General features: G+C 45.3%; 1 protein-coding gene across 1 annotated transcript in view; it reads right to left on the bottom strand.

The window, feature by feature from the left end:
- tmem8b (transmembrane protein 8B) overlaps positions 1–18,071 on the bottom strand; it is a 115,064-nt gene that overhangs the window by 2,994 nt on the left and 93,999 nt on the right. Inside the window, exons 7-12 of the mRNA XM_035378905.1 lie at positions 11,391–11,487; positions 10,481–10,604; positions 9,201–9,343; positions 7,762–7,940; positions 6,029–6,175; positions 4,368–4,484 (exon numbers count right to left, since the gene is read on the bottom strand). Of these exons, the coding sequence (XP_035234796.1) occupies positions 4,368–4,484; positions 6,029–6,175; positions 7,762–7,940; positions 9,201–9,343; positions 10,481–10,604; positions 11,391–11,487 (807 nt within the window). The remainder of the gene's footprint in view (positions 1–4,367; positions 4,485–6,028; positions 6,176–7,761; positions 7,941–9,200; positions 9,344–10,480; positions 10,605–11,390; positions 11,488–18,071) is intronic.

Below are 18,071 nucleotides of genomic sequence, written 5' to 3'. Positions count from 1 at the left end.
ACCCGCTAGCGTAAACAATTATCGTCAATTAATCGCTTGTCAACATCAAAATAGATCAGGACGCTTTTCGGGAACTCGTGTCCGTAACGCGTTCGCGAAATGGTACATTCGGGTCGCGGCGACGAAGCTGTTTGCCTCACAGGATTTAAGAGGCAAGATCCGTGGCCTCACATAGAGATACGGGGGTTCAGAGCAGGGGCGTTCCACAAATTTCTGTGTAAATGCAGTCTTTGTGGGTCCCTCTGTGGGTCCCCCCCCCCCCATCTAAAACTTTTTAGTCCATGCCTTTTGAGGGCCCCCTCCACCTAGGGGCCCCGGGTAGTCAGTTCCACTACACCCCCCATTGTGATGCCCCTGGTTTAGAATAAGGGGCCCGAAGCCCCGCCCTGCTGCTGACACCAGCTCTTTAAATCACAACACATTTCGAAAGCCGGGTTCACCTTTTGTTCCGGCATATTCCAAAAGTTTAAGCAATTCCCAGAGCCTCAGGCCACAGGGGGGGACACGGGCGGGGAGGGTTATTGATTAGCTGATGCGCGAATCGATGCCACTTCATCACGTTCAATAATCTGCCCGATGTGTGACATTATTAAGTCAAAAATCCTAGCGGCCAATTGTCCTGGAACTCAGAATTCAGTTATCAGAACATTGTGTTGTGTGAAATACAGGAAATAAATATTTTATGTGCCCCAGATATGATAGAAAAATAACATATAGGTTGAAAGAGTTTCACTCAAATAACACGTGTTAAACAAATGCCACCAGCCCATGTAGTAAAGCCACTGTATCTACTCAGGTTTGCAAAATCTGCGACTGACTGGCATTTTATGTTTGAAAGAATACAATAAACAATAACAGGCCACGTATTAGTAGAGCCAGTACCGGACACATTAATGAATCGACAACCCCATGATCGAAACTGGTCTTAATACGATACATTGTCTGTATATAACATTAAATATATAAAACTATATAGAATTTGGTAAATGGCAATACACCAATATTACTGTAACTTCTTTGCAGTTTACAGGGTGTAACTATTTAAACATATCTCATTTGTATGTGTTACTCAAAGTCTCAATCAATAAATCAATCAAACAATCAACCAACCAATCTAGTGTCTACGCTGCCATCCCTAATTACTATCACAAGCAATATGTAAAATAAGATCAACATAAAACGTCTTCCATTTTGCCCACATCTGCCTCCATCTGGATATATTAAAACGGATAGATATATTAAAGACATTAAATATATCAGATATGCTGAAACCCAGCAGCTGGCCGCAGTTCAATTCTCAGCAACCCTCCTTCGACGCGCCGTTCGAAACAGAGATGCGCTTTCGTATCGCGGAGGCAGGCTTCCTCTCAGCCGCGACCCGTCCCCTCGTCTTGTCTCAGCCGCGTCGTCGAGCTGCGGCGCTGCGGAAAGGAATAGGTTTCTGCTTTCCGCTCCGCCGGTCTAATCGGAGAGCGTCCGTGAGCGCTCGGGAAAACAAAGCCCTCCCCGCGAGAAACATGACAGGCTGCCAGGAGGCACTCTAAATGTGACACGCGCGGCCTTTGCGAGCGCAGGTGTGTCACGGATTCGGCGATAAATTGTCATTTCTTCTCGACGACATAAAAAAATTATCATTTTGTCCGTAGCGAGCGAGGCCACACCGCATTCCTGCCTTAAATCAGACGCAAGGGATTAACGGATCCGCCATTTTAAGAGCTGCGCGACGGCAGGCGAATGATGCCGCTCTTAACCTTTGACCCCTTCTGAAAGGGATTTTGCACCTGTAGGCACGCATGCCTTTTTTCCCCTCACGGGCAGCAGTGTCGAGTGTCCCTTCAGTAGGTGCTGTCCAACTATAACATTAACCTTGGCGGTATAAACGGGTGTTCTTGTTGTGCGTGCGTGCCTTTTCCCCCCTTGTACACTCCGTCAGCTGACAGCATTCTGATTGGAAGCGGAGCGCGCGTCTCTTAGGCAACGAACCGCTCCTTAAAAGCTGTCCATTCTGCCTGTGGGGAAGGGGAGGACCTCCCTCAAGAAGACCTGCCTGACCTCAAGCAATTCATCAACCAGCCATGGACAGCCACGGCTCTGTGAGCAGAAATACAGCTTCTGGAGCTGACGACAGCTGCGTAAGCCCACGCATATGATATGTCCACTATGGACGACCATTTTACCTGCAAATGTGTGACTTTCTCCACACAGAATGAGGCTATGAAGAGCATGCAACCAGCTGAAATGTCTACTAGTTCTGCATCCATAGGCATAGGTTTCATTTCTGCTGTAGGGGAAACACACTGGTGGACCACCTAATCTTGCATAGTCAAACAACGAGTCTCACAAGCATACTAGCTAGCCTCACAATGAATTCATATGAAAATATTGGGGGTGACATGTCTCCCTGTTTGGGTTCCACCCCCATCTGTCCTTAGTCTTTCATAAGCTCCCCACCTCATTTGCAAAGAAGCTTCTAGCTGTACATATTGTCCGGTTTTGACTAATTTAAATTCTGGTAACCCTACTCCCTGTCTCTCCCCAAACCTATGCGTAGGGCTGTATCCCACAAAAGGACACTTATGGCCGACACACAGGACGAGAGCAGCGGTGTTCCCGGTGAAATGCTCCGGATCGCATTGAAAGTCCGGCGAAGCGGCGTTAGTTTTGCTGACTAATTACCGGGCCGATTGACCGTGAAATGACTGAAAAGAAACGCGGTATTGACTGCCTTCAGGACGTCCGGTCGATAGTCTCGACTCCCGCTAACGTCCATTGATTAATGAACATTGAAAGGCCAGGAAACAGCTATGTCGCACAGGCCCTTGGGAAAAAGAAATGGCCTGACGTGTGCGACTTAATTATCTCAAATGAAACAATTCTCCCCCCCCAAAAAAATGCAATTAAGATTTTATCAAATCAAATTAGAGCGAGTAAATATTGAAAAACATAATTGGATGAAAACCATCCAAACCCAGAGATACAGTATGCCGTCGTTTGCTCCGGCCACAGAGTTGCGATAACTGATTCTGTTTGATGTTATCTGTCTCTTTCACTCGCTCGTCTGCTCGTCTGAAATAAGAATGTCGCAGCGCGCAGTGAATCCCTTTCTGTGTCACGATTTCCCTCGTCTCACCAAGACCTCTTTCCCTGTGCTCCGGTTGTCTCCTACAAGTCCATGTACATGCGCTGTACAAGGGCACTGGGGAGTCCGATGCTTTCCACCGTAATCTCCCCGCCACCTCCCACTAAAAGCCATGGAGAGACCCTGCCTCCAAGACAGTAATTTTTTTTAATCTTCTCAGTTCAGGAAGCACATTATGGCACAGGAGGGAGTTAGGAAAAAAGAGCACGCCGACTGGTAATGGAATTACAGGGCATGACTAATACAGCGGGCGAGGGGAACTTTGGGTGCACCGCGAGACACCTTCACGCGAAGCTAAAAGGAAAGCACTGTCTCCCGCTCACTTAAGCAAAGGTACACATCGGAAAGAGCACTCCAAAAAAAAAAAAAAAGAGGGACTGACAAGTCTTTTAAGTCTTGCTTGTCTGTCAGGGTCATAGCAAGAGAAATGTAAGCACAATACTGTTATACATTAAACTTGTCTGGTTTTCTGTCTAAAGGGATCTGTAAATTCTATGGTTAGGTTTTTTTTAGTAGCTTGTAGTCCCTTGAAACATAAAACTTCAGCCTCCAGCATTTTAGTGCCCACTAACACCTACTGTACAGCTTCTACTGTTCAGTGGAGAGCAACCGTTTCCTTCAGTGAGGCCTTATGAAGTCTAAATGCATTGTTTAGTCTGTGTGTTCCATTTATTATTTATTTATAACATCTATTTTTATTGTGTAGCGCCAAGCACAGTCTTTGGCAAAGGCCAAAGGCCTATCTACATACATAAACAGGCTAAGCTTTTATCTCTTAAACAAAGTGCCTAGGGGGTGCTGCATTGGAAAGTTTGTTGGGCTATTTATGTCATCCAAGATAACTGAATTCATCAACCATATTAATTTGACATATCATTTTATGTTTGCACACAGCTGTTCAGTTGTTGACATTTTCCACTTTTGAGCTCAAATGCAAGGAAACTGAACCTTTCAGCTTATGGGACTGAATTCATCTCACATGAATTTACATTTAATATAAATCTTTATGCATCGCAGTGGAATTTTTTTAATTTAATTTGGTCACAGTGTTATATACGGTTTAACCCTTCAAAGTGTGAGATCACAAATACGTGATTAGAATTACCTTAACTGAACATTCTAATGGTGATTTAACACACACTACTGGCAACTGAAAGTGTAGAGTAGCAGAGACTGCCTTAGAACTTTGAAAAAAAAATAAACATTCCAAAAAAGCTGGCATCCTTACCCAAGCAACTGCCATGATGCCCAGGGCGAACAGGCTGGGGCCTAGAAGGTTCCACAGCCCGTGTCTATCCAGCTGCAAAGCCATGGACAGCGACATGGCCCCCAGCAGGTACAGCACCTGGCACAAACAGGGAACACTGTTACCACCCATATAGTTTAAATATGTGTGTGTGTGTGTGTGTGTGTGTGTGTGTGTGGGTGGGGATGGGGGGCTGCTCAGTCAGCGGGGAGACCCAGGTTCCTCCGCGGCAGAGCGCAGCAGGCTCGTGCGCCAGCAGGTGCCTGCTGGATCCGTCTCCGCGGTGCCCTCAGCGCCAGTGCGTGTGATTTGATTAGCCCCCGCGGCTGTCCGCCGTACCGCAGCCCTCAGCAGAAACGCCGCCCCCGGAGCGGAACGGGAACAGAGCCCCGCTCCGACGCTGCTCCCGCCCGCAGGGCAGACGCCGGCCGGCCCGCGGACCGAGCGCTCCCAAAACGCCGCGCCGCGCTTTACTGCTGACCGCGGGGAGTCCATAATAAAAGCAGCGAAAACAAACTCCGCGACTCCAGGGGGTCAAAACTGCACGACGCACACATTTCAGCAAAAAAAACCAAATAACAAATAATCCTGGAGTTCATAAAAAAATAACAAAAAACAACAACAAAAAAGTGCTTTTTCAAGGCTACAGCAAAATTGGATGAAGTTTTGTAGTTTTCGCATTCCAAGTCAATATACAACATATTTTATTAAAAGCAGTATTATTATTATTATTATTATTGTTGTTGTTGTTGTTTTTATTATTATTATTATTATTATTGTTGTTGTTGTTGTTTTGTTGTTGTTGTCGTTGTTATGTGAACATTAAAAGATAATGGCGTGAACCTCGGGCTGTGACCATTATTTCAAAAAAAAAAAAAAAAAAACACAAGTTATTCAAACAGACCCACTGGCCATTAGAATATGGAAGAAAATGATAAAGTAAGATAGGGGTGAGGACAAAGCCAAGCGGTATGAATAAAGGATGTGAATAGTTTAACCTTTAAATAGAAAGGACGCGTTCCGCCCGCGCGACTCTTTTCACGCGGCGGCGGCGGCGCTACGATCGGAATCTTCTTAGTGTTTACTTTGAATTTTAATTAGTTGTCTTTCAACTAGCCCAGGGCTCAGGTTTTCAAAAATAAGCTGTACTGAATTATTTTAATTTTGTGCAACCGGTTGGGGACGTCCTTGGAGGCGCTGCCCCTCTAACTGGCGAAACGGAGTGTCCTTCCGTAAAAATGTCACTGTGTCTTTTTCACACAAAAAAACAGATCTTTAAAAAACTGTTAATTCCCAATTTCATCGTATTTTTTGCTTGTCTCTTCTCTGCAGACCTGCTTTAATGAAATTGAGCTATGTGGCTACTGTAACAGAAGGCTGCAGAACTGATGCAATTAGGCAGACTGGCCACAGGAGTCGCTGTTGAGCCCCAAGGTGAGGGATTTCCTGCCAACTGAAATCCTCCCTCCCTGAGCGACCGTAGGCCTGATTGCACACCATCTGCCAGTGCTTCACTAACAAGATCTAGGCTCGATTTCAGATTGAGGGGTGCATCACAGCACCCCAGCTGGGCACGCCACCTGGCAGCCCCAAAAAATCGAACCCTTTTCCAAAACAGCCCTGTGAAAGAGGCGGGGGCGTACCTGTTTGATGATGGACTTGAGCCTGGCCATGGCGATGACAGTGACCCACACGGACATGAGGGACCCCAGGAAGTCGCAGAACTGCAGGACGTCGTACTCCATGATGCAAAAGACCACAATCCCAGGCTGGTCGCAGGCATGGTAGAACTGGGGAGGAAGGGGAAGAGAAGCCAAAATTAGGGGGAACCGCAGTGCAGTTATGTGTGCAGTGAGGACCAAGCACAGGGATCCAAATACTTCTTCCCGAAGGCTTGGGGTGGTCTGCTGCTTTTAGAAAAACTTCATCATTTAACTCCTGGTTCATAGAGGCCAGTGGAGTCTACTGCTTTTAGCAGAACTTAATCAGTTAGCTCCTGGTCATAGAGGCCAGTGGAGTCTACTGCTTTTAGCAGAACTCCATCAGTTAGCTCTTGGTCATAGAGGCCAGTGGAGTCTACTGCTTTTAGCAGTATATCATCAGTTAGCTCCTGGACATCGAGGTCTGTGGGGTATACTGCTTTTAGCAGAAATTTATCAGGCGATTACACGGTTAGCTGACCTCCTCTGGTTTCCCGGGTCAGAGCTAGGTGCTGAAAGTTAAAACAAAAAGCCAGCAGACCACGACCAAGGTTGCGCACCCCTGAAATAGAGTGACTCAAAAGACAGAGATAAATCACCGCGGCGTAACGTCAGCGGCTGCTTCTGGTTTTTAGATGATCCAGTGATTGTTTAAAGCTGAAGTCATTTAGAAAAAGACAGAGCAGAAATAAAGAAAAATGTGTTCTATCCAGTCACACGGAACTGCAGGGGAAAACGCCTCGCAGAAATATTTCCGTGAAGAAAGACCCCGGCACGCCGTGCGATAAATGAAATCTGTGCTCATTCACAAGGGCTTACGCTACAGTTTAAAAGCTTTTTAGGGGTTTTCAGACTCTTCTCGCTTCAGCATAATCGCGACCAACACCTAACCTCCGCATCGCATTCACCTCACTCATGTACTGTATGGACTTACATGCTTTACATAATTTCCTCACAAACTACAACATTTGGCAGTCAGAGAAGTCTTCTCTTCTACCCGTAACTCAATGACTGGCGTGCGGAGGGGTTGGGTCACGGTGTCTCGGGCGGAGCGGTGCCAACAAAGCATCTCATCAAGAAGATGTCCGAGACAGTGAGGGACAGCGGGGGGCCATTCGGGGCGATGAATGGCCCCATTCTCCGGGCCGCCTTCCTTTGTTGCGGAACACAAAGGGGTTTACGACTCCCGCGGAATTGCCGACCGAAGGCCGGGGCCGCCACGCGCGGGGAAACGCGTCGCGATTCGGCTTCTCTCGCGCGTCCGGGATTCGGAGATGTGCTCAGACACGAGGGGGGCGAGGGCTTCGGGAAAAATGAATCGCGCTCCATTATCCGGGTGACGACCCCGAGCAGCGCCACCGTGACTCGACTGCAAACACGCGAGGGCAGAATCCAAAGGGAAACCATGCTAATAAAGGGAATTTATACATGTATTACATTCCTCTCTCCGAGGGATGCCCTGACATATGAGTCGAAACCTGCAGCCATAGGCACACCGCAGCTCTGTTTACCAGCCAGGTAACGCTCACTCTATCCAGCCTCCCTCCAACCCCCGCCCCCCCCACCGTCCCAGCGGGTCCATAACCAGGTCCCGCACCACTGCAGGGTGTCAGCACAAAGGAAATCCCAGAGGGCGATGCCCCCCCCCTTTTTTTTTTAGCGGCGGGCACGCTTACGGTGGAGAAGAACATGGTGAAGATGTAGACGGAGGCCTCCAGGAGGTAGTGGCTGCGTACGGCGATGGCCACGGGCGGGACGAACATCAGGTTGCTGAGGCAGAGGAGCAGGGTGGAGAGCAGCTGGAAGCCGTAGGAGTAGGCCTCGGCGTTATCGGTGCAGCCCCAGCCGTCCCAGCCTGCCGGGGGGCGGCGGGGGGAGAGGGGAGGAGGGAAGACGGAGGGGGTGGGTTAGCCGCGCGCGCACGCCGTTCCCGCGCTCCCTGTTTGCGCGACGGCGGCTTCATAAATATAGATTGGATCCCGCGAGCCCGCTGTGTTGTAAACAACACGGGAAACTCAGCCGAGCTTCTAATACACCTGCATTTTCCCTCTGTTAAAAAACCTTTGATTACCGTTGACTTAATGAGTGTACTCCCCCCCCCCCCCCCCATCCCCCACCCCTACCCCCACCCCCGTAGCGTGGCCCACCGACTCCTGGATATAAATCACCACTGGTGATTAACTCAGTGTCAAAAACAGATGATCAATTGTACTATTCAGATCAACCCACAGGAGAAGCAATGCTGTTTGGGGAGGGGGACAAAACACGGATGGCTTTCAAAAATAAGCTATTGAGAACAGATGTTGCGGGTAAAAAAATCATAAAGGGGCTACATTTGTACAAGCTAATGACAATGCAATTGACGGGCTGTATTCAACGAAAGAGAAAAGTCAGTCTTAAGCATTTTATAATTGAGGTGTAATTGAGAAATGGCAATTAGCATATTTGATGACATCACATTGTATCTAATAAAGCAATTGTACAATTGGCTATGTCTTATACACAAGAGATGAAGGCACACATTTAATTGAATAATTTATCGTACGCTGCCAATTATCTGTGATTGGCATCCTATCTCCACAATTATGCAGGGAGAGTGAAATATTGCAGTGATTAAAACCGCATTACCTCTAATGTGTAAAACATTTCAAAACCGAAAGCTGATGAGATAGCAAATATTACCGGTGATACCTTTCTTCATAAATCAAGCTCTGTATTTCTTCTCACAGTTGTAAGATAAAGATATTGTGTTTTTAAAACAGAAATAAGATACCCAAACATGGCCGTGGCCTGCTTTAGAGCTGTGAACCATTTGAAAGATTATAGTGATAATGAACTGTGACACATTGTGGCACAGCCTGCGAGTGAGTTTTTTTAACCCTGTAAGGTGTAAGATCACACATATGTGATGTGATTAGAATGTGCTCAACTGAACATTCTAAAGCTGATGTAACAATCACGTGTGGAAGCAATGGAGTTACAGAACACTGACTTATAATTTTTAAAATAAATTCCAAAAAACCTGCTCTTCCAATGGGTTGATCATTTCAGAATTACAGCTAGGTAATACAGTTCCATCCACGGATTTTATGCTTGGTTATTTCTGTGCTTTTACCTGCTTTGCATTCGCACGCTGCGTACAGATAGTTGTTGGTGCGAAGGAGTTTGCACTGTCCGTACGTCCCGCAGTCATTGATACAGGGCGTGAGGTAGGAGCGCAGGTACACCTCCGCCGTAACATTGGTGCACATCTCGAACCTGCACGAGAAGGGCAAAGTGCCATTAATGATAGAAACTGGTGCAGTGATCCAAAATGGCACCTACCTATAGGTGAGCTATCGAAGGAATCTATAAATTTCACAGGACCACTAAATATCAGACATATGTTAACTTTCAAGCTAATAAAAATGCTAAAACCCAAGCCTTTCATGGGAACACTTAAAAACTCAAATATCACAGGTACTGTTTGGTAAATATATGATGACAAGTTGACAGGTATCGAACATACACTGCCCAAAGGATTAAAAACTGAAAGTCATTGGTTGAACTGTGCTCTTGCATGAAATGTTATGGTTGTTTCCCTACTTTTCAATGGCAGAGATCCTTCCATGCAAATGAAATGCAGCCTGCCATACTTCCAAATGCATTAGCAGGGGGAAAACAAGGACGTTTTGGGGAGCGGGCAGCTATAATATTTATTTATTCATAGCTCCGCAGCTGCTTTTGAAGGAAGCATAATGCGTATATAAAAAAAATCAGATGCCTTTTTTCGTAAGTACTGTGAGAATTCTGCCTCGGCAGCTGTTCGGTTCTGAACGATAATTATGAATCAAAAGGCTGTTTGTTTAGATCTTATCATCAGTCCAACAAATGCCAACAAAGGCAGGTTTTTTTTCCAGGTTTCTTTTTTTGCAGGAGAGAGAAAATTGAGGAAGATTTTATATTTAGAGGGCGAACCGGAGCTCCTACAAAATTGAGAATAATTATATATGGACTGGCTTGTTTAGCTTGAGGATGCCTTTATTTATGTAAACTGACATCCCGTGCATTATTACACATTATGGCCTAAATTTAATAAATATCAGTCAACTGCTTACACTAACAATTAAAAGTAAAATAATTTTAATTTCTTCTTAAACAGGGTTTGACAAGTTCAGCAATCGCTATATAGAGGTGCTCGGGAAAGACCATGAAATGACGTTGTCTTCAAAGACATAGATCTCGTTTCAATTTTGGAGGGTTAACAAACAGGAAATTTTCTTTAGGATTTTATTTTATTTATTTATTATTATTTTTTTTTTGGTGGGGGGGGGGGGTTACAAACAATACCACCCAATACAGCATGATGATATATGTATGTCCATGGTTGTCTTCGCCGCCCGCCAATCCTCTTACCCGTGCTCATGGGCACACAGAGACCGCAGGCTCAGGTACCAGGTTCCCGTTTGCGGGTAGGGGATCCTCAGCTTGGTGATGTTGGACGTGGCGTTCACCGACAGCATGAACCCACCGATGGACTCTGCACAAACGGTGGACACAGTCAAGGCAGGGCAGGACAAAGGAGAACACAGGTGGGGTGGGGTGGGGTGGGGGGGCGGGGGAGGGCCAGCGAGCCGTGTCATTATTTGATCATCACGGTTTCCATTGTTCACTTTCCATTACTCTCTGCTGCCTGGAGCCAAGCAGAGAAGGGGGCATTTTTTTGCGATTATTTGTCTGTTCTGGACAAAATACCTCCATTTTCCAATTATGTTCACTTTTCAAGGATGAGATGTGATAAATATATAACGAAACATCGAGAGAACAGCAAACTAACTACCGCAATTACGGTCAATAAGCACAGCTTTGGTGGTAATGATACCAATGGTCATACTATGGTATAACACGATACTACTCGCCACAGTTTCATAACAACCGCCATTTTCACCACCTGAGGCCCACTAATCAGCAGAGAAAATGATGTATTTTTACAATGGTGTGAGCTACAAATTTTCCATTTTTTTACACAACCCTTCAGAGAACATAATGAATTACCCCGCTCCAAATTCCCTCTGGATTCGTAATCCACAGTTCCCCTACTGGGTACAGTAATGGTTTTTGATGTCACATGCAGTTCTACTTATTCATGCCTATTTATTCTGTTCTCATTGTCGACGCTAGGGTGGAAACTGAACTAAAATTTCACTTTGACCATTTTTAGCTAGCATATTAAACCATGATTGGTGGAAACATCTGGAAAGAAAAAGGGTATCACTACACAGTCAGAAAAAACATGGGGTAGATCGGAGACTCGAGAATATCCTACCAGATTCGCATTTGATGGTGGAGTTGTCGGACAAGGACAGCGGCATTCCGTGGTTCAAACATCCGAACACGGTGATGTTCTCCCCTTTCACCGAAGACTGCGGAGAAAGACAAAAAAAGGCGAGTGTCAAACCAGGCCTCGTCGGTTCCCCTGTGCGTGGTTTCGAAATTACAAACCTGACCTGCGAAGAGGCGATGATGAATAGGGTGAGCTGGTGTGAGACACCACGCAAAGGCGTATTATTCTTTGATCCCATCTTTTAGATATCGCTCGGAGATCGTCCCTTTGTAGCTTAAAATGCCGAGCGGACCCGCGTATCTTAGTCTCTCCCACGGCGTCCCCGCGTACATCGGGAAAATAAAGATGTTCGTCGACTAATTCCCTCGTCGCATGAATTATTGAAGAGGTGCTGTATTCCAGGCGCATTGCAAATTAGCGATATTAAGACACAGAGAATGTGGCGGGGGGGGGGGGGGGGACTTGCCTGTCAAAAAAGTGTCAAGTCCTTTAAGTTAATCAGCAGCCATGATCTATCTAAACAGGCTGGGCACTGGGGCAGCGTGATGACAGTTTAGGGTGATTAATAATTAAGGATTTGTGTGGCTGCAGCCTCGCTACCCGTTTTCTATCTCCGAAGTCTCTACGGAACAGGGTGTAGAGCACTTCCCAGTGAGCAAAAGCCGGAATCTAGACGTCTTAGAGGGGTGGAAATCCAGGCTTGAGAGATCTTTTTACATGAATGAATATATCTCAGGTTTTACCCGGATATAGCCTTGCTATGAACTAGCTGGCTAGAAAACTTTCACTATTCAACCAAATGTAGCCAGGTTTTCACCTGAATGCCTAGAAAGCATTTCACCAACTTTTCACTGCAAAATGTTCGCTGGGTTGCTAACCCAGAGTGGCATTCTCTCTTAAGCTCAAGCACGGTGGCGCTCAAAGGTCTTAATTCTTTAAAGCTAACAGTGTTTTCTCCTTTGTAAAGCTTTTACTAGAGTTTAAAAGTACATCCATGCAGTGTGAATTATTTATTGCCACAACATACATTTAAGTAACATCAGATTCAAGTAACAACTTTTAAGGTTGACCTTATTCATGACACTTGGCGTCAGTGTCCCAAACAATTTGTACAACCTGCAGCCATTCCACCATGTACCCTGCTCCTGCTGAATGGTTGATACCGGTGTGTGCTAGGTTTGTACTTGAATGGGTAGCCTCCTGGCAAAACAAAGTTTCTGCTGGAAGACCTGTTGGAGTGCCAGTACAGGCCCTTAGAGGTGAGTGATGGGGAGTGCTATAAGAGACACTGTGTTTTGGATGAGATGTTAAACTGAGGTCCTGACTCACTGTGGTCATTAAAGATCCCATGATTGCAAAGAGTAGGCGGTGTCCTGGCCAAATTCCCAACATGGCTTTCGCAACCTGGCACCTAATAATCCCCCAGTTTACCTGGCAAAAGAATCACACAGATTTTCTCGCTCTCCACCTCATCTGATGTGTGCTGAGCGTTCTGGCACAAAATGGCTGCTGTGCAACACATTGGTGGCTGAGGTGAGATTCCCCCTCATTACTGTAAAAACGCACTTTGAGTTTCAAGACCAATAATTATATAAATGTAAGGAATTATTCTCAAGATTATTTTCCTACATTCTCTTTAAAGCTGGATGTCAGTCTACCAAACATTCTAACAAAAAATTTCAGCCAGTGACAAGCCATAACTTTTTAATTAATCCCAAAACATTATTCGAAATGTCACAATGGTTATAAAATTGTACAAGCCATGCACACGCTCTTGGCTCTGAAAATATTAGGCACCCTACCTGCAATATGTAAGGTTTCCAACTTTGGGTAATGAATATATGTCAAATAATAATAATAATAATTCAGTCCAGGAACTGCCTAACTCTCTTTTCAAAGGTAAAGACAAAGCAAATAGCAGTTAGATTAAATATAGCCCTTGCAGGAACAAAAGTGTATTGCGGTGGGCATTATGGTGTAAGACTACAGCCTATTCAGTCTGAACGTTTATGTAATTATTGCGGCCCATTTTGACAAATGAAGGGCTCACACCAGCGTTCTCATTCACAGCTGTGATATAAAAAAAACACCTGCTATGTCGGCCATTGTCTTACACGTGCGGTTGATAGGTGTGAACCGTTCAAGCACCTGCGTTCACTTTAGATTTGGCACAGGATGTACGCTGTCCAGTGAGCGATGGCTAATGGTGTTTAGACAGCTGCAATTCGGTTTTAGTGCCAACGGGTTATCGAAACAGCAGCGGGCAGACTCGGCTCATCTCTGCATTAAATTGACCAAAAACACACAGTGTTTGGCGAATGAAACGAAAAAGCAGCATTAACATGGAGCATTTCAGCCTGTTAATGCTCATAATTGATGGCGAGCCAGTCTTATGGGGGTAAACAACAGAGATGGCTGCGAACCATAAATACCCTTTAGACTTTAAAAGGTCATTTCAAGACATTCAAGCACTGGCATCCACTGGCTTTTTATTTCAATACCGCTGTAGATTGCACTTTTCTTATAGCCCAAAAAATCCATCCACAGCAAACAGCCTGGGCACCAGAACAGCTCGGCCTGTCCGCTTGCATGTCATTACAAATTCACAAGGGCTGAAAGCGCAAGCTACTTTATGCTAATGAGGGTATCTTTCATGATCCCATTTGTGTAACATAAAAACAATACAAAAGTGGTTCACAGAGGAATCACAATTCAAGACATTTGAGAAAAGCCCTAGGTTTGAAACACCAAATATTCCGTTATGAATGTTAAAATCTACCTGTATTATAATTCAACTGCAGCGCATCAATGTTTTTTCTACAGTAAAGGACTGAATTTCCTTTACCGCATGCAAATAATATTTTATTATATCAATTGCCGTTTTGCACCAAATGAATGTGACAAGCATAATAAACAATCGTTAAATTTCTCTCTTGATGAGAAAAAATCTGGTGGATGACCAGTTTGTGGTTTAAATTATACCTGTAATCAAACAATTTTCTCTGAGAGAATGTAATTACATAATTACACATTACCTTCAGCAAGAAGAAAACACCAAATTAAGCAAAAAGAATCTGCTCAACTTAATTAGACGAAGGCCAGTGAAACTTGAACCTGCAAGAGGGGTGACAAAACAGATGGAAAACTTCGAAACATGCACTCCTGCTGAGGGAGGCCGAGCCTAGCAAAGGGTAAATAGCAACCAGGCAGCAACAATGAGAACTCCAATGTGTGCCTGACTGATATGTAGAAATCCATTCCAAATTCCAGAGTCGAGCCCTCTCTGCACTTCCAGACTGTACGGACGGCCGAGGTGAGTTTCTACTGCATCACCCCAGCTATTTTCTCCCTTCGTCTGTGGGATGGCTGCTATTGCCATGACGATACGAGCGAAGCACAGTTCTGAAGAGTGGCTGACTGGTGCTATAATTTTATGTACAAAGCACAGCACCGCACACCACGGTTCAACGGGTCAGTTTCTAAAAGTGTGTTTAAATTTGCAGTTTATTTCAATCCGAGAGGCACTCTTCTCATCTGATTAAAACCAGTCCTACATTTTGGCGCAACAACGGAAAAGGGAGTAGCTTTTTTTTTTGACCTTCTGTGTCAAAATTAAAGGTCAAGAGCACTCACGCTCTCTCATTTCTAATTACCTTGGAACTCTAAGGCCTTCAGGCTCTGAAGCAGTCATTTAACACTTTAACGAGTAAGATCACAAATATGTGATTAGAATGTCCTCAACGGAACATTCTAGTGCTGATGTAACAATCACTACGAGTAATTGAAAGCAAGGGAGTTCTAGAACAGTGAATTAGAATTTTGAAATGGCATTCCCCAAAACTCTACAGGGATGAAGTACTCATGGCATGGCTGAGTCAAACATGACCTCAAAGTGTCCTCACAGAGTTGTGTTAACACTTCAGCTCGCTAAAACTAGGAGAGGGCCTCTTGCACACACTTCAGACTGGTTAGCGTTCTCCTCACACTCCCACACAGTGTTTGGGATTGGCCTGTTCGGTAAAGGCACATCCACAGAGGAGACAGTGGGTGAGCTCGTTAACGGACTCCTGGTACTCTCCCGGCCGCATGATGGGAGACGTGGAAGGGCGTGACATCACCGCTTGTCGCCGCTGCATCAGAGATGGCCTGGTTTGAATCGAGTGAAAACTCCGCCCAGCTGCTATGTCACCGACGATTTCGAGGATCGCGTGACTAAGAAAACGGCCACAGAAAAGCTTGAGTACAATCAACATGATGTATTTCTAAAAGGTGCTGAATTGAACATTCAGAGGCGAAATGCTGCCAGAGCCGATAAATGTACATAATATAAATATAATTATTACAATCATGATGTTATGTAGGTCATGTAGTAGAAGCAGAGACCCTAGGGGTTTTCCTGTCCAGGTTTGATGCAGTGCAAGACACTTTCTACTATGTAGGCAAATGGAAAGCACTAGATACTCTAGTTTGTCTGTAACTGGTGAGCCTAGATGGGTTGAATGGCCTGTTCTCATCATTATGTGCTTGCATGTTAATTATGCTGCTCTTTTGGTGCTTAGTAACTGCACACATTCGCATTCTTGCTACTTTGTAAAGCAGGGCTGATGCCTTCTGTAGTTACTTTGGCAGTTTTCCTGTGCAGAAACGGCGCTTAATTTGTCTCCTGCCAGTGGTAACTGCCAAAAAGATGGTCGACACAGCGGGCCGAACACTTTAGCCGTGTCGGAACACCTGGAAAACTAAAGAGCGGCACTTCTGAAAAAAGGTGCTGGAAACCAAAGCGTGTTGCGGTTTAGAGTGAACTGGCAGTTGGGGAGAAAAGCACTCAATATTCCCACTGCTGTTCTGCTCTTGATTGTACCCCCTTGTAGTTTGGGCACTGGCCTGAGTCAGGAGAAATTCATAGCAGTGATCGGACATGTTCAGAGCAGCAACTGAAATTCTTTGACTTCAGGCAGACTTCAAGTATTTACGTCAAGGAATACCGTGAACAGTCCACAGGACGGTCGACTGTTCGCATCACGCAAAACACTGTACAGACAGGCACATGAGTCCCTTTTAATGTGCTCCACTTGTCTGAGAATATGTCAACGCCATCTGCCCATAGAAACTAAGTCAAATATCAGTTAAGAGCTGCCAACTCTGGTTTGGATATTTTAGAGCACCTCCTGGTCTAAACAAATATTTTAATGTAAAACAGTGGCTAGCAGGTCATTTATACTGCCTGATATTTGGGACTCATGCTGTATATTGCTTTGAGGAAACAGAAGATTGTGACCGGCACTGTGGGTGTTTCTTTATTAGCTTCTAACATTCTTCAGGTCTAAAGTACAAGTTCAATATTTCATCTCCTGTGCACTGCTCCTATTTTTCAACACCTTCCTCATAACCTCCTACTCACTGCCTTTATATTGAATTTGTCAGTATTTCTGTGTGTGTGTGTGTGTGTGTGTGTAAGTCTGTGCTGGTTTTGTCTAAGTGATTATACTTTTTCTGCATGTGTATTTATGTGTGTGATCTGTGTGGACAGGTTGGAGTATGGAAGTGTGTGTGTGTGTGTGTGTGTGTATGTATGTGTGTGTTTGTGTATGCACGTGTGCGTGTGTGTGTGTGTAAGTGTGTGTGCATATGTGTGTGTGTGTGTTTGTATGTGCGTGTGTGTGCATGTGTGTGCATGCGTGCATGTTTGTGTGTGTGTCTGCGTGCGTGTGTTTGTGTGTAATTAATATGCAGAGCTGGTTCTCTTGCTTTATGATAGAGAGTGGGTATTGATTGCACTAAGGTTATACGGACAGAGTGTACTTGTAAAAACTGGGCTGGTTGGTTCTGTGGTGAAGCACCACCATCCTCCAACGCGGTCCCAATTATCTCCTCATTGAGAAAACAGAGCTTGATCTTCCCAGAGAAATTCCCAAGCCGCAACACGCTGCATTCACATCGGGTGATTACCATGCTCTCAAAACACTGGATGATTGGCTATAAGCAGAGCGTGTAATCGCAGGTCTGATTGAGATGGTTTTTCTAAAAAGAATGTTTATTTAACCTGTTTGAAGCTGCCAATTAATCAGTCCGTGTTGCTGGGCATTAGTTTTTTTTTTTTTTTTTCTGGAGCTCCCACCACATCCCCCTCCCTCCCCTCCCCCCACCATTTCATCCCCACCCCCTCCTTCATATTGGCTCATTAGTGTCAGGTAATTGCCTTTTTCAGGCCGAGGTAGGTTGACTTCTTATGGTTGTCGCTTTCCATTAATTAATGTCTGGTGGTACCTTATCAATGGGGAGGGGCGGATGAGGGACTGGTGGTCATTTAGCCCAGATGGTCAGTCCCCCCCACCCCCCACCCCCCCCAAAAAAGGCCCCTGTGCTCCAGTGCACCCACCCCCCACCCCTATTTCCATTCCTGTCTCGTTCACTGCCCACAGACTGTGTACAGGCAGCACCACACCACACCCGCTGATACAGACCCTGATGGAGCAGAACCCAGTGCATCCAAGCGTCAGTGATACACTGCTGATAGGGTGTGTTTCTGACCAAATGTCAGCGAGCAGAGGCAAATGAAGCAGAATGAATACCGGCTCACGATTCCAATCAATCAAGCGAGGGCAAAAACAAAAAAAACAAAAAAATGGGTCGACCGTGCAAACATTTACTTTTGGGGAAGAT

The sequence above is a fragment of the Anguilla anguilla genome, chromosome 10 (assembly GCF_013347855.1).
Source record: "Anguilla anguilla isolate fAngAng1 chromosome 10, fAngAng1.pri, whole genome shotgun sequence".
NCBI lineage: Eukaryota > Metazoa > Chordata > Actinopteri > Anguilliformes > Anguillidae > Anguilla > Anguilla anguilla.
This window is presented reverse-complemented; position numbering and strand designations above follow the sequence as displayed.